This window comes from Rhipicephalus microplus, chromosome 4 (genome assembly GCF_043290135.1).
Source record: "Rhipicephalus microplus isolate Deutch F79 chromosome 4, USDA_Rmic, whole genome shotgun sequence".
Classification (NCBI taxonomy): Eukaryota; Metazoa; Arthropoda; class Arachnida; order Ixodida; family Ixodidae; genus Rhipicephalus; species Rhipicephalus microplus.
In genome coordinates this window covers 72,361,984-72,381,951 of record NC_134703.1, presented here as the reverse complement: position 1 = coordinate 72,381,951, position 19,968 = coordinate 72,361,984, and the positions used below count along the sequence as shown (strand labels likewise).

General features: G+C 43.9%; 1 protein-coding gene across 2 annotated transcripts; it reads right to left on the bottom strand.

The window, feature by feature from the left end:
- Positions 1–510: 510 nt before the first annotated feature.
- LOC142814304 (uncharacterized) lies at positions 511–13,774 on the bottom strand. Of its 2 annotated transcripts, XR_012894913.1 has the most exons (3): positions 13,463–13,774; positions 4,448–6,756; positions 1,130–1,277 (listed from the first exon to the last, which is right to left on the bottom strand). XR_012894913.1 is itself a non-coding variant. In XM_075892937.1 (2 exons), exons 1-2 carry the CDS (start codon positions 4,581–4,583, stop codon positions 758–760), a joined length of 399 nt encoding a protein of 132 aa, XP_075749052.1. In that variant the 5' UTR covers positions 4,584–5,546; the 3' UTR covers positions 511–757. The 2 variants fall into 2 exon arrangements, 1 of the variants encoding a protein (XP_075749052.1); XM_075892937.1 differs by lacking the exons at positions 1,130–1,277; positions 13,463–13,774 and adding an exon at positions 511–1,020 and having other exon boundaries at positions 4,448–5,546.
- Positions 13,775–19,968: the final 6,194 nt, after the last annotated feature.

Genomic DNA, 19,968 nt, shown 5'->3' with positions numbered 1-19,968 from the left:
ATCGTATTGCCGACAAAGCTGCCAATGTTCGGCCAACATTGGGCCATATTTCAGCCAATCACATGCCATTTTTACGCCGATGTTTGCTGCACGACGAATATTGGCTACGGATGTACGACCGACATTGGACCAATCCAGGGCCACATTGCAGCCAATCAAATGCCGTTATTACACCGATGTTTCCTGCACGACGAATATTGGCTACTGATTGGCTTGCCATTATGTAACCATTATTAGTAGGGAATTTTTTTTTACCGGAAGATTTAAACAATATGCCTCGATGACCCGCTCTTGTAGCTTTGCAGCCCTGTATACTTGGGGCAACGAAAATTGAATGCTGAGAACTGAAAGCAGTTACTCGATCTATTTCATCTTTTATACCTCATTCCCTTTGCTAACACTAGAAGTGTAGTTTATTTTTTTACCAATCCATCTTTTGCAATAGCGAGTGCTTTATTTGGTACTGGTATTTGGTACAGTAGATCGAAAAAAGTCGTTAGGAAGTAAATGCTGAAAGCGTATGTCCCCCACTTGCAATCCCCACATATGTCCCCCACATGATAATCGAGAATATTCATACAGTTTAGAGCATTTTTTTGTAACTAAAACATGGTGATGGTGCTTCCGAATCAGCATAAGCTAGCCGAACAGTGCACCACCGACAGTCTGCAGACCATTTATTCTTTTTTTTTTTATTTGGTACAACAAAAAATGTATACATTGAAAAATATATATACACAACTAAAAAAGGCCCGCTCTACTGCAGGTCAGGTTGCGTTGGGGGCACAGTGGCAGTGGTGCTGTCAAGGCCCTGGCTGCTGTGGCTGGGCAGGAAGCCAGCTGCCGCGAGCAGCCGATAATCTGCACTCTGAGAATGGGGATCATCGGGCTGCTCCACAACAAATGCTTCTCTGAAGCGCCGCTTCCTGCCCCCACAGCGATCACCAGACCCTGGCAGCCACCTCTTAATAAAGTTGAGGGCCTCCGCCTGGTCGCACCCTGCTTTTTGGCAGATGACATCTGCATACAAGAACAGAAATACCACAGTACACATGAAGCACTGCAGTACAGAGAATACACAAGAATACACACACATAAAACAATGAACAAGTCTAACCTGCCACTAATCTACACAGCCTCAGGTTCACAAAGGCCCTTTTCCCTTTCCTGCCATGAAGGCTGTACAGCACTTGCTCGTCATGTGCCAATACAGCCTTCATGGCATTCACAGCAATTTCTCGGAGGCCACGTCCCCCAATCTGCAGGAGGTGCTTGCGCTGTAAAAAAATGCAAGAAGCATAGATGGGGTAAACGCAACAGCACATCGAAATGTTTTCATGATAAAAATCTGCAAGAAGAGGACACTGAAAACAACAACTTGAATTTTTGGGCATCACAACATTTCATTGTTTTTTTACGCTAACTTCAACTCACTTGACCTAAAATGGTTTCCACATCAGCCCTCTCACACTCAGTGTGAGAACCTTTCAGAGTCCTTCTCTGATATGCAGTTTCGCTGTTATGAAATCAAATACAACACTGTTATAACCCTTAATAAATATTGATTCTAGCTATGAAATAGTATAATTACTTTGTACAGTGCTCAAATTCCAATACACGTTTCTTCGAGGTTACAATGTCTTTGCCTGAATGTTGACCAGGAGTAGCTTCTACAGGTGAAAAACGATAAAATATGTGGAATTCAAAAAGAAGCTTGGACATGTTTTTAATCAATGCATTGTAAGCAGAGCACAAGAAGATAAATGAACATGATCAAGGCGTACTAAGAGGCAACCTTAGAGAGACCAAATCTTCGTCATAGATGAAACTGATAGAAAAATAAAGGTCGCACTAGATGGTCGCACCATTTGCTGTTTATATTTTTCTGTGATAGCCAACAAAGAGGCATGTCGCTATAGAAATCTCATCACAATAAACAAAGGTGCATTTTTCTTAACCCTGCGAAATTGGGTGCATGTTAGATTTTTAAAAAAGTAAGAAATCGGCTAACACAAGGCAGGGTGAACTGTAGCTCAAAGTAGAGAGAGCCGCAGCGGACACGAAATAGGGTGATAAATGAACAAAATTACTGAATGTCTGTTTTAAGCAGGCTATTGCTAGTCACTGCCCATCAAACACACGATGCCGCCTACATCGTCTGCTAGCTTAGGACAGTTCACTCGGACTTCACAGACTATAGTAAATACAGTCGAATCTCATTAATTCCAACACACTTAATTCGAACTGACGCTGTGGTCCTATCAAAGCTATACCGCGCTCCGAAAATGCTCTCAGCACCCCGCCCAATCCTGCGGTGGCACTCCAGACACCTCATCGCTGTGCTTGAAGAAGAAAATGAAGAAAAGGAAAGAAAAGACTGCGGTGGAATGTTTGCCAAATGCCAATCTGCGACATTCCTGTGCCACGCTTCGGCTTTTTCCGTCCCTGCCACGTAGAGACCCTTCTCCTCTTAACACTGCGCACGAAGAGAAAGAGGGGAAAAAAAGCTGTCGCAGAGAGCTGGCTCTCTCTCATGCCGATCTGCAACGCGCCGGTGTCACGCTTCCCTGTTTTTCGTTCCTGCTATGTAGAGACTCTTCTCCTTTCAACACCGTGCATGAAGAGAGAAAAAAAAAAAGCTGCCGCGGAGTGTTTCTCTCTCGAATGCCGATCTGCTTTTCTCCAGGTGGAGACGCTCTTCCTTTCTCATCATGTGCTGGCCACGCTCCGGCTGCAGCACAGATGGTAACAGTGGAAACAGAGTTGTCTTCGAAGAGTGTCAGTACTGGACATAGCCGCGCACAACTTCTTTTGCCAGGAGAATACTGAAGCCGAAGTACAAATGCTTTGCAAACTGCACGCAAAACTTGTTGACTCGTTGCAAGGCCAACGTGTACAGACATGTATTGACTACTTTAATTAATGACGGATGTCCTGCAATTTGTGAATAAAACTTCTCCATGCACATGCATCACTGCATGGTGAGCCCTCCGCTCGTTTACCGTATTTACTCGATTCTACCACGCCCTCGATTGTAACGCGCGCCCAATTTCCACGACAAAAAAAAAAAAAAAAAAAAAAACTAAGACATCGGTTACAACGCGCACCCTTTTTTCTCGTTGGCCCGCTTGATCACACCACTCGGGAAAACGACTCTTTTTGAGAGCGTCTTCCGTTTAAATATGAAGTACGGGGGAAGCTTATGCCTATCTGACGTGCAACGGAGCATTGCTGTCACTCTAGTTTTACCGTGGCCCGATGTCAGTACACGAACTTGCTTCGCCCCCTTCTCCTAGACAGTTGTGGTGCCAGGCATGTCGAAGTAAAGAGGCGTGTGATCGGCATTCCCGATTTGCTCAAGCAGGTAGCCGTTGTTGTGCCGCAAGTTTAGGAGGAACCTCTGAAGGCTCTGAAGCTTTTCTTCGTACTCCTCCGGCAACTTCTGGCATATGCCCGTTCGCCTTCGAAGGGAAAAACCCTTTCTCTTCATAAAGTTCGTTAGCCAGCACCAGCTCGCTTTAAAATGGCTCTGCATTAGCCCTTCTTCTAAGGCTAACTGCATAGCCTGCACTTGGAGCAGTTCTGTCGTCACGGGCCGCTGTGCCGCTCACTGCTTAATCACATACCCGCCGAGCAGCTCTTCAATTTGTGGAAACCGACCCTGCTGTGGTCCACTGAAGCCTTTGCGTGAATCTTTGCTGTCGACAATATTCTGCTTTTGTTTCCGCCAGTCCCGCACGCACGTTTCGGGAACTCCAAATGACCGCGATGCGACCCGATTTCTGTTCGTTCCGGCACACGCGACGACTTTTCCTTTAGAAGCAGCAATGTGGTGCACTCGTCGAGTTTTTGGAGTCGGCCCTACCATGTTGTCGATGCTAATGTACTACAAGATGACGAACTCCTCAGCACACGCATGAAGTGCCGCGCATGGGAAACGTATAGGCAGAAATGACCGACGCGCCATGCCGACGCACGTAGGGGGAGGCCATTTTGTAAGTGGCGATGGCAATAGAATGACCATATTCATTTTTTTTTTTCGTACTCGATTCTAACGCACATGCGATTTATGAACTCTCTTAACCGGAAAAAAGGTGTGTGTTAGATTCAAGTAATTAGGGTAACTTTCATTATTTTGAACTTCTTTTAATTTGAACAAATTTTCTGGCCTCTTTGAATACGAATTATTTATATTCGACTGTAGTACAGTGGCTCATGAGATAACCTGACTAGTTTGTTTCCCGAAACACAGTATCTTAAAGCAATACTAAATTTCTGCATGTTACATAGGCATATTAAAAATCAAGAAATATACAACAAAGCCGCAGCCACAGCTTTACTCTGCCTCTGCTGCCTCCACTTCTCCAATTGTACCAGCAGGCAGCTGGGGAAGGTCAGAAGGGCGCTGTGCTGGCTGGGTGTGCTGAGGCACGGACAAGAGCCGTACCTAGTGCTTCAGCTGTCGCACCTCCTGCAGAACCTCTCTTTGTTGCTGCCGGATGCCAAGTTGGATCCGCACGATCCGTAGCAACAGAGCTGAAACATACAAGAGTACATACCATATTTACTCGCACAATTTGCATCCTCACATAATTTGCTCACCAGTATAATTAGCCAGCCTGCTTTACTACAAGAAACTTTTTGCTCGCATACTTTGCCCTCCCCAACCAGCCCGAGCCACCTTGCCAGCACACACACAGACACATTTGACTTCATGATGCTCTGGTCAGGCACATCTCTTGTCGAGCAGGCGAGTGCAGTCTTACACAAAATGGACTGAGTGCAAGGTCCCTTCTTCCATGAACTTTTATGCTTTCCCTAGAATATCGAACTTGAAAACCGAAACCTGTTTATGTGTAGTCCGAAATGCCTAAAGGTTTGCCTCCTATCTTCCCACCTCTTCCACGGCAAGAATGTATTCCCGAGACACAGCACAGATGTTGAACGCGTGCAAGGACCTGTCACATCAACTAGATGAGGCAGGTTTTCGCACTCATTTTCTTTTTTTTTTTTTCGGTTTCGCCATCTGGCCATTGCGTTTTTACTGTTCCTTGTGATAGGCTACAATAATTATATACGAGGCAGATTGCTGTTATAAAGCTTACCGAAGAAAACTGAAACCGGGCTACCGCTAAGCACATCAGCGTGGAGTTCTTCGACATGCAATATTCAGTATGGGAGCCAGCAGAAGAGTGCGTTGAATAAGACTTAGCATAGAAGCTTGGGTGTGTTGGTTAGATATCGGAGGGAACACAACGCAATAGAAGACTGGGACAAGGAATGGACACACACACACATGAAGGGCGACACACACAGCACTGTGTTGGCATCGCGCTTCCTTGTCTGCATCTTACTTTGCGTTGGGTTCCCGACAATTATAGGAGAGTACTTATGTTCTCTGGTATAACCCTGTCGTGAGAACTGGTTTTTGTGAGCAATGTTCGGAAGAACTTCAAGAAAATGGGGGCATTTGAACAGGCTTAGCAAACAAATGACAATCCGCTTTGAGACAGCTGTGACAGCGCCTGCAACATATATTCCCAGTTGGGCTTTCAGGCCAGCGATTCCTACTAGCTTCGCACATAACCGGATCGACAAAAAAAGTACACATAATACGCGAGTATATACCGCATTTGACTCTGTAGCTTTGATGAACCAGGCAGATACACAAATTTATCCAAAACTCCATTGATTTTGTTGCAAAATTATTCAACAAACAAATTGCGATTTTATCCATGTTACTATACGATTGTGGCACTTTACCATTGCAGCTTTCCAGGAGGCACACATAGTGCACCGTTAGTTCACCACTCACAGTTAATTGTATGCAGTAGGTTGCTCACAGCGACTGACAGCATGCAATGGTGAACATCTTGCATGCTTGCACCGCTGTTTCAGCATGCTGGCTTCCCTATACGCCTATCAATTGATGTTGACAAAATTGGGAAGATCAAGAAAGACTACACAGTGCCCTCTGGCCACCCTATACCCCAAACCTCCAGCCAACAAACAAACAAAAGAAACAGAAGCATGCAGATGAATATTATTTCTAATGCAGCTGGAATGAAGTGTAGTTTTCACCGATTCTGTGTGTTAAGTCAATATGGAGTGAGTTAACTTCATAAAGTAGCTTTTCTCATAACAGTGTTCACTCTATTGTAACACAAGGAGTGACTTCATAGCATCTAGAAGGAAAAATAGAATCTTCAGTATTTGACTGAAATGTGAGGCTCTACCTTAAAACAACAATAATCTGGAAAAAGAACTCATTACATTCGAAAAAAAAAAGGTAGCACAATTGACCCCCTTTACAAGAGACACTGATGTAACAGACAAACGGGGATAAGAGGCACCAGTGTGCAGGCTGACATTTGGCCCATCATGCATCAGGCACTCCGTAGATGCGCCTGTGCAGCCGGGAGCCCTGCAGTCAAGCATGCTGAGCAAGACTGTTGACCACTGTACAATGACACATTGCCACAAATTTTCAAAACTTCATTTCACAGACTTCTGCAAAAGCTTCTTACACTCTTGCATAATTTTTGCACAAGCTTCTCTCATTCTTGCGTGATTTTCGTCAGAACATATAAGTGTTGGAAGTTGTATGTCCCCAAATACTTGCACAATACAAATAGCATACATTAAAGTCTATCACTTAATACGTGCATAGTGTAACAATGAAAGGAAACTCATGCATGGTTTGCTCCGAGCCTTCCCCCTGCGGTGCCTCCTTGTGCCTTGGAGAGCACTGTACAGCTAGAGCAAAGTAGCATCAATACAGTGTTAATGGCAGGTTAACAAGACAACAAAACTAAACCCCATATTCATAAATGCTCCCCCGACTCGACTTTCACCCTTCACTTGACAGAGTTGAGCACTGTGCCGCTGCTCGTTTGAAAGCGACGCTGCGCTACTCGAGAATCACAGCAGATTATTGCTGACATGCAACGACTTTCTCTGCTTAGAGACGGCGCTCCCATCAGCCATCTCAAGTGAAGGTGAAGCGTTGAGTGGAGGGACGTTCTAGAATACGGGGGTAAGATTGGTTGCAAGAACACTACAATAGACACACTTAATTTTTACTTTCATCTATATTGTACAGCCACACACATTCTGCATCCTTATAATGCAACATATACATACAGGCTTATAAAGTAAACACTGTAGGCTGCTCAAATAACACCTACACAAAAAATTACCCAAACGTGGCCATGCGCAAAGTAGTTTTATTTGAAACTCACAAAACTTTTGCGGTGATGGAGAATAAATAAGACAGGTTACGCTTGGAGGCACATGAGACCTTCGCAGCTTTCATAAAGTACAAAAAACAATATGGTGTGTGTGTGTGTGTGTATGTACACATGAAGCTTCAGCCTTTACATACGGTTTCTTGAAAGAATTGACTATGAATTTTATGGCACCTGTGTCCTTCAGCGCAATTGAAAGCCTGCTGATCAGTGTGTGTAATTGTGGAATAGTTACATGGAAAATGGCGTTAAACACCTAAAATCAAATTTTTCTAGCTAGGAAATATGCAGCTGTGTATACACAACACATGCTGCAAAGAGTGGGAGGTGACCACAACAGTGATTTTAGTGTAAGCGGCAGTATTCCGCATTCATGCACCCCGCCATTTTCAACTGTTGCCCAAAAGCAGCACCACTTCAGCGTGCTTCTTTTTTTTTACATCATAAACAGCACGGAATACAGCAAGGATGAAAACAACATATGCAATTAAATTTTGAGCACTATTTATGGTGCACATGATTGATTGATTTATATGTGGGGTTTAACGTCCCAAAACCACTATATGATTATGAGAGTTTTGTTGAAAAAACAGGTCACTGACCAATGTCAAACAAAACAATGACGTTTCGGGACCCGTACGGGTCCCTTGTTCACAATGGAATGACGGCTGAGCAACAGGTTCTTATGTAACGTTGAGCGCATGACGCAAAGTCCGGGAGTACACGTGGTTTAGTGTGCCAGATGATCTATTGATTGTGTTACTTGTCGTCTGAATGATTAGTGATTCGAGGTTCAGTCTGGTTGTAAAATTCTTCTCCGTGGCTACGATGCGTGCGTTGTCCCAGCTTATCTCGTGGCCCGTCTTCTCGGCATGCTCTGCGAGTGCATTTGTCACTGTGTGGCTCTTGGCGACGTCATTCTTGTGTTGCATAAGACGTTTGCAGTAATTTCCACTCGTGCCAATGTACACCGATTCGCAATCGGCGCATGGTATCTTGTAGACCACACCAGGAAAGTGTTGCCGAGGGAGAGGATCCTTCACATTTAGCAACTCAGCCTTAAGCTTGCTTGCTGGAACATGCGCGATCTGTACACCACGTTTTCTGAATAGACGGGCTAGGGCTTCGCTTATATTTCGAATATAAGGAATCGATGCACGCTTTTTTGTAGACGATGTGTTATGCATAGCCTGACTAGTTGACTGCAGTTTATGCATGACGGATTTAGTTGTTTTCCTAATAAAAATCTTGGGGTATCCATTCTTGATCAGGTCATCTTCAATGGTCCGGAGCTCCTCCTGCAGGCTTTCTTCATCAGAACAAATGCGAATCGCTCGTTGAACTGAAGACCGAATCACTGAGCGTTTGTGGGCTACCGGGTGGACTGACTCGTAGTCGAAATATCTACCGGAGTGCGTTGGCTTTCGGTACACAGCCAACACAGCCGAAAGCCAGCGCACTCCGGTAGATACCTCGACTACGAGTCAGTCCACCCGGTAGCCCACAAACGCTCAGTGATTCGGTCTTTAGTTCAACGAGCGATTCGCATTTGTTCCGATGAAGAAAGCCTGCAGGAGGAGCTCCGGACCATTGAAGATGACCTGATCAAGAATGGATACCCCAAGATTTTTATTAGGAAAACAACTAAATCCGTCATGCATAAACTGCAGTCAACTAGTCAGGCCATGCATAACACATCGTCTACAAAAAAGCGTGCATCGATTCCTTATATTCGAAATATAAGCGAAGCATTAGCCCGTCTATTCAGAAAACGTGGTGTACAGATCGCGCATGTTCCAGCAAGCAAGCTTAAGGCTGAGTTGCTAAATGTGAAGGATCCTCTCCCTCGGCAACACTTTCCTGGTGTGGTCTACAAGATACCACGCGCCGATTGCGAATCGGTGTACATTGGCACGAGTGGAAATTACTGCAAACGTCTTATGCAACACAAGAATGACGTCGCCAAGAGCCACACAGTGACAAATGCACTCGCAGAGCATGCCGAGAAGACGGGCCACGAGATAAGCTGGGACAACGCACGCATCGTAGCCACGGAGAAGAATTTTACAACCAGACTGAACCTCGAATCACTAATCATTCAGACGACAAGTAACACAATCAATAGATCATCTGGCACACTAAACCACGTGTACTCCCGGACTTTACGTCATGCGCTCAACGTTACATAAGAACCTGTTGCTCAGCCGTCATTCCATTGTGAACAAGGGACCCGTACGGGTCCCGAAACGTCATTGTTTTGTTTGACATTGGTCAGTGACCTGTTTTTTCAACAATGCCTTTACCTGACCAGACGCCGTAGTGGAGAGCCCCGGAAATTTAGACCACCTGGGGTTCTTTAACGTGCACCTAAATCTGAGCACACGGGCCTACAACATTTCCGCCTCCATCGGAAGTGCAGCCGCCGCAGCCGGGATCCGAACCCGCGCCCTGCGGGTCAGCAGCCGAGTACCTTAGCCACTAGACCATCGCGGCGAGGATGGTGCGCATGAAAAAAAAAAAAAAGCCTTTGTACAATGACGAATTCATAATTTGCCTTCACGGACCTTCTGTTAGGCTGCACCACATACAGATTTTTCGTGGCTTTCAAAAGAGATTTGAAAAAAAAATAATAACCGTGTTTACTCTCCTCATGAGCGCACTCACTAAGTCACCCTCATTTCAGTCGCCAAAATTTTGAATTTTTTTTTTCTTCCACATATTAAACACACACCCTACGTTCATCCGCTGCAGTCCCACGGGCTCCCCCCCCTTGCCGCCTTCGCTCGCTGCCACGTGCCATTTTATTTTTGTTTCAATTTGTTCACGGCACGTCCCCTGTCTTTTTTTAATTATCTGTTGTAACATATGTGGCATTATCTTGTTCCCGAGGTGCCACAGGTGCTCTGCTATATAGATGCACCATTAAACTAGTATTTTTGATCAACTGTGCATTTCTGATGTTTACCTTGCAAGTACGTGAAACTGGCATGCTTCTTAATCTACGATACACATGTGGCTTGTCTCACTTTGAAGGAAAAGTTAGCATACAATGGTGTAAATGCTTAGAATTTGAAATATTGAGGCAGCAGCACACCGGAGATGATCATATGGTAACGAAACGAGTGCTGCCTTATTACTGGCAAGTTGTCACTTATATGTACAAATAAATTTTGCGAGCTAAAAAAAGTACAAAAGCACAGCGAGGCTATGATGTGGTTCAACCTGTGGATTCGCTTCATTTATCACGCCATACGATGAAGCTTCCTTTGGTAAAACTGCCCAGATAAGAAAAAAAGTTTGCTGTCCAATACAGCAAGTATACAAAGTGTGCACGTGGATCTCGCAGCGCCTTTTCGTCACTTCCGAAATGCGCCACCAACATGCCCGGGCACCAACCGAATCTATCGCCTACAACTGCCATGTTGTCTCCTAGTGCTTGCACCCGTTTAGTTTTGCCTCACGATGCAAGTTTGAAAAATTATGACCTGCTAGTGAGGCAAGTTGATTTAGAAGTCCACGCAGAGGGAGCAGAGCTTAGGGTGTTTCTTCGCTGAAAGTTATAACCTAAAATTGAGAACGCACATTCCGATTTTCCTAAAAGTACCAGCGTATTTGGCTGGTGCAGATTAACAAAAGCTACTTGAAGAAACTTTGCAATATTTGCATCTTCAGGTGACACTTCATTACGGGTAAGTGCCATAGCCAAGTATTTACCTGCAAACAGATATAGCTTACCAAGATACTGTACATACCAACTTGTCCGCAGTTAAAATGATGATGGCGAGGAAGGCGGTTAAAATCGTGATGGCGATCGCGGAGATTTGGTATTGCATTGAAACAAACTATAAAGAATGGGAAACAATATTTGTTCACTTTGAAGTATAGCCGATCAGTTCAAGTTGGGCGTCAGGATTTTTTTTAATTAGTCAATTAATTCTATACACGGTCTCTATCATGTTCAGTGACTCCACTGTACATTAGCGTACAACAAAAGCAAAATACAAAGTGAAAAGTGTGTTAAAGCATACGCGAAAAATAAAGTGATGACTGGCATTACCGCGGCACACACCACGCAAAGTCGCTATCTGCCTTGTATAATATTTTCCTCGACTATTTCCACAAATTGCAATCAAAGAGGCTCAAGCTCAACATCAGCATTGTTTAAAACTCTTGGGGGGGGGGGGTGGGGTGGCATTGCTACTTTGGTGGCGTAGGCCGTGACAATATATTCATAATATTATATCTCTTGTAAACTTGCCTAGCTCTGCACGACTAGTTTTCGATGGGAGCTGCTGCGCTTCGCACATCCACTCTTAAAATTGCGGCTCGAGAGATTTTGAGCTTTCACTTGTTTTTGGGCCAGGCAATTTGTAGTGAAAGCAAGATAATAGGCCCTCATAGGTTGTGGCGGGCAGCCGGTGTACGCCGTGGCTGGTGTATGTGTCGCACATCTTGATTATCTGGTCTTGTATGAAGTGAACGAGCGAGGCCTTCCTAATCCAATGGGCTCGTTAAAGTAAGACAACAAAAAACCACAATCCTTCCACATCGTTCACAGCAACAGATGACGAGCCCCCAACAAACCGCACTGCAGCACGTGAACTGCCGTAGGTACCCAGGGAGTTACCCGGGCATGGCGGGAGAGGGCGACAACGGCAGAAGTGACATCACAAGAACACTATGTATAAAGGGGACATTTAAATACTTTTTTCCCATTTTTAAACTTTGTGCACTGTTCTGTCACAATTTATTGCTCAGAATAGTTGTATTTTGAAAAAGGCACTAATTCATAAGCCCAATGATTTAAGGATGGGTGCATTTAGGGGGCCCATTCTACGTTTTACTTATGCCCTTCAAGAACTTGCTTACAGGGTCAAAGTCCTGTTTCAGAAAGAACACGCTAGTGCGTGGCCAGCAGTCCGTCAAGCATTAGTGCTGGTGAGATTTGGAAATGCAGCGCATGAGCATCCTCATCTGCTACTTCTCTGCTCATGCTCTCGGGGCTTACTTGCGAGGCACGGTCCTTCGCACTTTTCATTTTCACACTGTAAATCAACTGATACCAACTCTGCCTTCCATTATTTAATAAACCAAGATTTCATGGTCTTGAGGACGAGCTTAAAATGTTTGCTACATCAGACCTGAACAGCATTTTGAGTCATCGAAACTTGCTAGTTGCAGCGAGCATTTGGCAAAAAATATGATGTGCTTTACAGTGACAACTTGCAAAACACTGCAGCAACGATTAAAATCATGCATTTTTTGAGCTCACAGGAAATCCCTGAAGCAGGAGGCACTGCGCTAGATAAATTGCGCAGCTAAAATACGGATGTGCTTTCCAATGCTGTCATGCGTACAGGCGGAGAAATGGCAGACAAAACTGGGCGCACTCCGATTCTATGCGCATGCGTCCCATTCACAAGCCTTGCTGCCAGTTAGCACCACATGGCTCACTGTTTATGAGCTCGCTTGTTTCCTGTAACAGTGGACCATACGGTACACCTATTTAAAAACGAGGATAGAATGTATATAATGCAGCATCTGATGAAGCCATGATGATATGTTGCTGATGAAATCTGGAACTCTAGTTAGTACCCTTATTGTTAACCAGCCGACCGACTAGCAAAAAGATTTGCGACTGAAATGATGGCATCTACACCTGCCCTTAAAGGGACACTGAACAATGTTTTTGCCGCCGAGATTTTCAGCAAAAGTGAAAGATTGGGCCATGAAATTCATAGACAATAATAATTTCAAGCAGAAACTACGAAAAAATACTGAATTTAATGAGCCTTTTACAAAATGCCGCGTCTAGCTCTTAGACACGGCGTTTTCTAAAAGGCCGCGACATTTATTTTTCAAGTTTTTTTTTGTTATTCAAGACAAATCTACGGTGCATTGTTCACAGAAAACAAAATTGCCTCGGTAAGATTTTTTTGCGAGCAACTTACTAATTTAAAGGCAGGCGCGTTGATTCGTGAACTGAAGGATGCGAGTGATCGATCTTGCCTGCTAGTGGCTAGGCGACAAAGGTTTACCTCATGTCCTGGTGTAGCTAAGTCACGCAAATGGAGCAGAAAATGTGCATTATCATTTATTTCACCTAAATATCACACGTATGTGACTTATTGCCAGTGACAGGTGATCAGGATGAAGTCGACAAGTTGCAAATCTGAACAAGAATTCACTCGAATGAAAAACCAACCTATACTCACGTGCACGGTGAAGTCGAACACGTCGTCCGTCAATGTTGTCGCTGATGCCCGAAGGAAAAGAGAAGAGGACAAGCGACGGGGTCGTCTCTTTCTATAAAGTCGGCGGAACTGCCAGAACGGCCAACACAAAAGGCATCGGGTTGACATTCCTCAATCTGGGCATCAGTCGCTCCACCCGGGCATGCAGCTGCTACTGGTTCTACTACTATCCTCTTCCCGACATTGCAGTGTTGCTGCCATACTCGCGAACATTTTTAAATTAAAGCACGCAATCATGTATTATCGTGCGCCATACTAAACTTAAAAACAGTGCGCCGGCACATGAGATCACGAAGCGCGGTTCACGCCATCACAAGACCAATTCGAGAAATGAAACAAAGAAAACAAAAATGTATAAAATATTTTGTCTCAATACGATCCGCAACCAGTTTCCTGCAGCGGCTTTTGGCTCTGTATGAACGGCCAAGCCAGTGCCAAGCCAAGCTTGCGTCCCTGATCAGCTGTTTGTTTCCATCGAGAATTCAACAGTAAACTGGCGATTTGTTTAGATGATATTGCTAAAGGTCTTGAAATTGAATATTTCTCTACGTACTACTGCTGTACTTTTCCTCTCTGTTTCCTGATCACAGTGATGAGATTGAGGAGGTTACAGTTTAGAAAACAGCAAGTGCAGCTCAAGCATTGCTAGTATCGCTGTTTCGGTAATAAAATGTTACAAAGATTTTGCCCCGCGACCTGCTTGCCGTGTTCGAGCACCCAGTAGAAATTTACGGTGCCGCGTTTGAAAGAGTTGAATAAAATTGCAATATTACGAAAGGAAGGCTCTGAAGCAACATCGCATTTTATCAGGCCTACACCTCCCACACCTAGACGAGTAAAACTCGTCGATATTATCTTGCAAAGCTGTGTATAATATTTAAAACACATTCTTTAGCCCACGATGAATTGTTCTCTCGTGTGGCTTCTCCATTTGGTACTGTCATGTTAACTCACAAAGGCAACTTTCCATATTTAGTCTCTTTAGATGTTGCAAAAGCTTGACACGTGGTGTATATGCCATACTGATAATTCTCCTCGTAACCTGGGTCCGCCTCTTTAAACAGCGTCGCATTTTATTGTTCGCAATCGTGTTTGTTTTATACTGTAAGCCAGCTGTGTGATTTCATCAATATTCACGAGTGTTCCCTGACTATACAAACACGTGCGTCTTATTTGGTGCGGTGCACGTTTGTATGTAGCAAAAAATGTCATTTCGTCAACGTATGTCTGCATACACTTGCATGCCCTGCAGTACGTGTACATAATTAATGCAGTAAGAACTGCAATGCATAGCCTTGCATGGGACATATATTCCATGCACCCTCAGAGAAATGTTGTTTGTTATGAGCCTACTGCTTATCATTACATTTTTTTTTTCGTTAAAGTTTCATCTCCATATATAGCAGCTGTATACGGGCACGGGCTTCAGCAGCTTCCTCGTTGTTCCATAATAAATAAAAACACCAAGCCTACCCGAATCAATGATCTGTTTGCTATCATTACTGTTATGTGTTCTACGATGTACACAAGGACAGTAGTATACAAAAAATAGGGAGGGGATTGAATGCCCTGCCTGCATGGCTGCGCCGTTTCACAAGATCAGGCGCTGCGCTGTGAAGCTTCCTACTGGCCTGCAGAAATTCAAGGGAGCGTACGATAGCGTGGTTCAAGAGGACTTGTGGGGAATACTAGACACACTGGGTGTAAAAGATGGAGTCACTAATCGATTAAAGGAAATCTATAAAACTAACAAGGTAGTTAAAAAGTGGGAAAAACAGGTATCTAAGCCCACAGTGGTGAAACGTGGACTTAGGCAGGCGTGCCCACTGTCACCCTTCTTATTCATGATGTACCTACAAGGATTAGAGGCCAAATTAGAGGCAAGTGGACTTGGCTTCAACCTGTCTTTAGTCAAACAAGGAAAACTCATTGATCAGGCACTACCAGCATTAATCTACGCAGATGATATAGTGCTAATGGCCGACAACAAGAAAGATTTGCAGAGGTTGATGGACATCTGCGGTAATGAGGGAGATAGGTTAGATTTTAGATTCAGTTAGGAAAAATCAGTAGTCATGATTTTTAATGATAACAAAGGTAGTGAGCTTAGAATACAAGAAGTCACGCTAGAGATAACAGATAAATACAAATAACTGGGCATATGGATAAGCAATGGGACCGAGTACCTGAGGGAACACGAAATATGCGTGACGACTAAAGATAACAGGAATGCAGCAGTGATGAAAAATAGGGCACTGTGGAATTACAATAGGTATAATGTTGTGAGAGGAATATGGAAAGGGGTCATGGTTCCTGGGCTGAAGTTCGGCAACGCGGTCTTGTGCATGAGGTCAGAAGTTCAAGCAAGATTAGAAATTAGGCAACGTGAAATATGTAGGCTTGCTTTAGGAGCTCACGGGAATACACCAAACCAGGAAGTACAAGGTGATATGGGATGGACATCATTTGATGGCAGGGAAGCTAACAGCAAGATAAAATTTGAGAAGCGATTGAGAGAAATGGGGGAGGAGCGTTGGGCTATGAAGGTTTTCAGCTACTTGTACATGAAGAATGTTGATACAAAATGGAGGAAGCGAACCAGGAAATTGACTGGTAAATACTTAGAAAACAGCAGGTGGCCAAACCAGAAAGAACTATCGGTTAAAAAGGAACTGCAGGAAACGGAGACTGACATGTGGAGAATTGGCATGATTAAGAAGTCCGCACTAGAGATCTATCGAACTTTTAAGCAGGAAATTGCCAAAGAAAGGATCTATGATAATACTCGGGGTAGTTCTCTACTGTTTGAGGCCAGGACGGGAGTATTGCGAACCAAGACATATCGGGCCAAATACGAAGAGGTAGACACAGTATGCAGTGCGTGTGAAGAGGAAGAAGAAACTGCCGAACACTTGACAATGCTCTGTAAAGGGCTTCACCTTATAGTTTAAGATGATGGCGCAGAGTTTTTCAAAGCACTGGTGTTTAGGGACAGGGAGGGCAAAATAGACTTTAAGCGGGTAGACTTAACTAGAAGGAGTTTATCTGATTGGTGGCTAAAGTCAAGGCACGATTGAAAATTAAACCCTTCACTTCAAAGTACCCGTCCAACTTTACTATTTAAAGGGGGAAAAAAAATCTAGTGGTTAGTTCACTAAGCATTACGGCTATGTGGCGTTTGCCGCCGCCCAATCTAAAGGGTACAGCCACATCTATCCAGCCAAGAATATGCTCTCTGGCCTCTGGCTTGTTGCTCCAGGCCTGGTCAGGTAGATTTTCTGGCCTCACCATTGAATTGCATGCTCGGGTTGTGGCTTGCAAACATTGCGGTTTTGGGCTTCGTATCATCTTGTTCCGTCATCATGTCCTTCAAGTGGAGGACATGTCGCAGTGTGAGGAGGGAGTACGACAAGGCGCTGATAGAATGAGCTATCAGTCTTACCAGGCAGGCGGTTGAGAGCGCACCGAGACAGCTGACGCACACCAGCACTATCCGCTTCCTGTATAATACAGGCTAGAGAATTATAGAAACACAGAGCAGAAATCAACTCTTGTGCCTCTCTCAGGCACTCACAAGGCGGAACCTGCTTCGAACACTGAGGACTGAGCTAAGCAACACCATGCGTGACGATAAATCATGGTCTCCTATTGCAGTAATGATTAAGGCAGGCGTGCAACTTAAACCATTGTCACGCAAGATGAATTCACAACACCATCGAAGTGAACCCAAGGCACGTGCTGATTATTATGTACGGTACTAGTGCTAAATTCATGCAGACATTTAGTTGGCGCTGCAGTAGGCCTAGTTGAAGGAATGGCCACAGCTACTGCTGTGATGGAGAAGGGGCTCATTAACATCTTCATGTAGATTAAAACGGCTTACCCCGAAATGGCTGGGAGTGTCACGCTATCCCTAGCAGTGGCACATGCAGTTGCATATTTTACGATTACAGAAATGGCGTACCGGTTTCCAAAGCACCTATCAATACTTCCGTCAAGGCGTAGCACCAAACACTTTATCGCACATTTTGGGAAACATTCCTTTTTCTCCCCATCTGGTGGCTAGGCATGACTACGCCCAAGAATAAGCATGTTAGTATGTATGTTGGAGGTATTTCCATCTGATCCCTGAAAAATTATTTCCCTAAACCCACGGAAATAAAAGAAAATGGAATTCGCACCTGTCATCACATTGCACCCCATCACAGGAATGGGATCAGATTGGCCTGGCGCTCAATAATCCCTTACGCTTAATCAGAGCTCGGTCTGGCACCAGCTCCAGACAAAACCATTTATAATCTCCTGTCTGACACATCTGTTTTACTCTGCTCTCTCTCAACCAGAGTGCACCATGTACCTGTGGTTCACCCCTGGTGGATCTTTTTCACTGTTTGTGAATTGCACACAAAGCCCTTACTGGTAGATCCTATTCCCAATTCTTCACTATTCTCACGGGAGGCCACTCTTTGGGCAGCTTACATCACGACATGTGCGTGTCATGATGTCAGTGCCGTCTTTTTCAGAGTCGGCGTTGTCTTTTCTTTCTCTTTTGCTCCTTCTCTGTCCTGTGTTTCTGGTGTTGTGCTGCAAACAAGTGAAGATAGTAAAGAACACCAGATGTTCAAAATTTGCTTCTCATTAATATATCGTGGTTTTGGGAATTAAAACCCCAGATATATTGAAAGAAGATGCATGAAAACAGAAGGATGATATTGGAAACTGGCAAAAAAGGGATGACAGACTTCTTAAGCTATGCTGCCATTGAGATTTTCAGCTGTTCACGCAATTCTCACACGTGGCTTTGATGCAGCTATGCACATATCACACAACCATGCTGACTGTACAGTTAGTATAACTGCAACCTTCATGTACCCAGCCTTCATGTACCCTCTATGACATTTCAGAACATCTGAGGCAGTGTTAGCATCGAGTTATGTTCTTCATGCTGGGGAACCAGTGTGATGAGTTACCATTTCTACAGAATGAAGCCCTGTCTACCTGGAACAAGCTGCAAGATATATAACTAAACGGCCCTTTTCAGGGCCAGTCAATCTCTGTCCGGCTTGGATGCACCAACTGATTTCCTTTATCATCAACCCTCAATAAAACAAGCAAATGTTTGTACATGTGCAAGCAGTGTCATTCAATATCTTAGGAAATGCTTGTGAAGCAATTTCAAGGAGAATCGTATTTCTGATCTCATAGTGAGGCATTAGGAACACCTTAGTCACACCAAATGCCATTATTCAATGAGAGGAACAAGAGAAATATTTCACTGGGACCTATGAAGTAAACAAGCAAACAAATGTTTTCAGATACTGCGAGATCATTTCATAAAAAAGCTCAGAAGTTGCTATGTGTGGCCACATTTATTCTGTACAAGCATCGTGTGGTTACAAAATTCTGTACCAAACATAGGTTCAGCTTTCTGGAATAGACCGCGCTGCACAAGCTAGCTCAGTGCATGCACTTCTGTACCCTGCCAGAGAATATATTTACCACCAGTATGTTGTAACGTGAAGTGAAATGGTGATTGCATACTAGGGCGCGTCCTGCAGGACCCCAATAAAGTTGTTTCACTTGATCGGTTGGTGTGCTGTAAGCAGAACATTTCCAAGAAAAATCGTATAGTTTGGAGGAAGACTTAAGCAAGGAAAGGTGTAGATAAAACACTGGATTCACTGGCATTATCCTCACCAAGTATAACATTGTTTTTCTGGTGAAGCTTTGTGTCTGAACAGCGAGCAGGATAAGCTGGTAAAAACATGCAAAATGGGAAGTCTAGCACAGAAATCTGTGCAGTACTGCTCATTTCATGGATCATTAATTTCACAGGCTTTGCTCATTGTTAGCATTAAGCCTATGTTATCTCCACTGCAGGGTGGAAGCCCAATCAATGTTCCCTGTCCTGTATGAGCCAATTTCATATTATGGCTGATAATTTCTAGATCTGATTGGAACTAATCACCTGCCAGCCTCTGCTACATTTCATGTGTCCTAATATAAATTAATTGATATTACTGACCTGTCATCCATCTTTTTTTCTCATTCCAAACTAATGCATTCATTTTTTGATAAACTCTGCTTTCTTCCCATGTCTTAATATTATGCTAGCCTTTTTTCATTTTTCTGAAACATTATCGTTGCTCAGAAGCTAGAAGTTATCAGAAAGAACATAATGACATTCTACCTCCTGAGCATATGGCATCATCAATACAAAAATGTAATAAAAGTGAGAAAACATCCTATATATATATAAGGCCCTAAAATACTGCAGGAGGCAACAAATAAACTGGTATTTGCATAAAGGCAGTGACAAAAACTTTGACTACTGTCACTTATTCTGATTCTTGGGACATCTTTTTTAGTACATCATAACACATAATTACACAATTACACAATTTACACAGAGGAATTGCCACCACGTGCATTGAGGCCACCCTTCAGAAGTCATGTGAGCACAAGGG